The sequence below is a fragment of the Corvus brachyrhynchos genome, unplaced genomic scaffold (assembly GCF_000691975.1).
Source record: "Corvus brachyrhynchos isolate BGI_N302 unplaced genomic scaffold, ASM69197v1 scaffold122, whole genome shotgun sequence".
Lineage (NCBI taxonomy): Eukaryota > Metazoa > Chordata > Aves > Passeriformes > Corvidae > Corvus > Corvus brachyrhynchos.
The window spans coordinates 398,531-400,527 of NW_008236778.1; the positions used below are offsets into that span (position 1 = coordinate 398,531).

At 67.4% G+C, this 1,997-nt stretch overlaps 1 protein-coding gene across 1 annotated transcript in view; it reads left to right on the forward strand.

The window, feature by feature from the left end:
• Positions 1-580: 580 nt before the first annotated feature.
• The window catches only part of FAM189B (family with sequence similarity 189 member B), a 3,449-nt gene continuing 2,032 nt past the window's right edge, over positions 581-1,997 (forward strand). Inside the window, 7 exon segments of the mRNA XM_017727844.1 lie at positions 581-658; positions 848-973; positions 1,068-1,175; positions 1,362-1,522; positions 1,621-1,720; positions 1,800-1,884; positions 1,982-1,993. Coding sequence (XP_017583333.1) covers positions 584-658; positions 848-973; positions 1,068-1,175; positions 1,362-1,522; positions 1,621-1,720; positions 1,800-1,884; positions 1,982-1,993 — 667 coding nt within the window. The 5' untranslated portion in view covers positions 581-583.

The window sequence follows — 1,997 nt, forward strand, 5'->3', positions numbered from 1 at the left end:
GGGAGGGCAGCCCCGCTGCTCCCCCACCCTCTGCCCGTGGCTGCCGCGGTGCATTGTGGGAGAATCCCAAGGGCTCCCCCAGGGTGGCTCTGTGAGGGATGGGGACCCCCGAGCGGTGCGGGGGCTGTCCGGGGGTGTGCGTTGAGGTTTTCAGCCACGGGCAGGGAGGGGTGTGGGGGCACCACAGTGAGGGCAGGGCAGGGACCGGGCAGCGATGGAGGCTCTGCTCTGTCTGCTGTGCATTGGGGTGAGGGCAGGACCCGGGGTCCCCCGCGGTGACCCTGCAGCACGGATCCTGGCCTGGGTTTGCTGCCCAGCCAGAGCAGCCCGCAGTCCCCAGGCCCTGAATCAGCAGTTTCTCCCACCTTGTGGCGCCAGGGCTGCTCCTACAGCCCTGCTGCTCCTGGGCTGGCTCCAGGACTGCAGGGATCGGGGGGCTCTGCCCGTGGGCAGGGGCTGCTCGGAGCCCCACTGCCCAGGAGAGCTTCCTCCCTGTGCTCACCCCGGGGCTTGTGCATCTGCAGCTGGCACTGTCCGGGCTCGTGGGCATCATCTCCTGGAAGCGGCCGCTCACCCTGGTGGTATGCTGAGCCTCGCCGGCTCCATCCTGTCCTGCCAGAACGCGCAGCTGGTGAAGACCCTGGAGGCCTGCGAGAGGGTGAGGCTGAGCGGAGGCAGCCCCAGCGCCCCCCGGGCCTCCACGAACAGCTCGTCCTTGGCTGCGGGGCTCTGGGGACACCGGGAGCTGCGGAGCTGGGGTCTGGTGGTGGGATGTGCTGGCGGCTCTCAGGGGACCGCGCGGCGCCCACAGGTTCGCGCACTTCCTCACAGTGTTTCCTGTCCCCAGGAGAGGGACTCGTGTGTCTGCTGCCAGGCCCGCTCAGAGCCCCCGCCTGCCTCCTGCAGCCAGCAGAGCGAGATGCTGACCATGTTCCCCAACCCCAACTGCCGGAGCATCCGTGTGGCACTCAAGGTGGAGGACCAGGGGGATACAAGGGCTCCCTGGGAAGCGGCCGCACACCCGGCCATGCTCTGCGGGCTCTGCAGCTCACCCCACTGCTCCCCAGGATCTCCTCTTCAGCGTCTGCGGCTTGACCATCTTCTCCACCATTGTCTGCACGCTCTCTGCTGTCGTGTGCTGCATCCAGATCTTCTCCCTCGACATCGTCCACGTGGTGAGTCCCAGCTCTGGCTCAGGAGCAGATGGGGCTGGGGAGCAGTGCTCCCAGGCTGGGATGGGCCCTGGGGCGCCAGGGCAGGACCCAACCCCAGCCAGCTGCAGACTGAAGCCCAGGATGCACATCCCTTGCGGGATCTCTGGACAGGGGGTCTCAGCTCTCCCTTCTCGCCTCTCGCTGCAGCTGGTCCCACAGCGCTCGAACTCTGTGACATTGGAGTGCACGTCCCCACCTGACACCTTTCTGCAGAGCATGATGGACTTCGAGGAGTTTGTGCCCCCAGTGCCACCGCCCCCCTATTACCCCCCTGAGTACACCTGCAGCTCTGAGACGGACGCGCAGAGGTACCAGGTGGGAGCGAGGCTGGTAGAGCAGGGGGCCCATGTGCCCCCAGGCTGGGCTTGTCCCACCCAGTGTGGCTTTTCTGCTCTTGCCTCCGCAGCATCACCTACAACGGCTCCATGGACAGCCCCCTGCCCCTCTACCCAACCGACTTCCCCCCATCCCATGAGACTGTGATGGGGCTGCGGGGAGACAGCCAGGTGGGGGCCGTGGCGCCGTGGGCAGGGGAGGCCAGGCAGGGTGGGTTCCTGCTCAGCTGAGCCCTGTGTTGTCCCACAGGCCACCCTGTTTGACTCGCAGCTGACAGACGGCTCCCACGCCTGTACCTGCGACCGCGTCCCCTCCATCGTGCTCAGCGGAGAAGGTGAGTGTCCTCCCCCGGCACCGGGAGCAGGAGAGGGGCCATAGCAGGTCCGGCTCTTCCCGGCAGCTCTTCAGTGGTGCCCCTCCGCTCCTTGCAGTGTCCATGGACAGCAG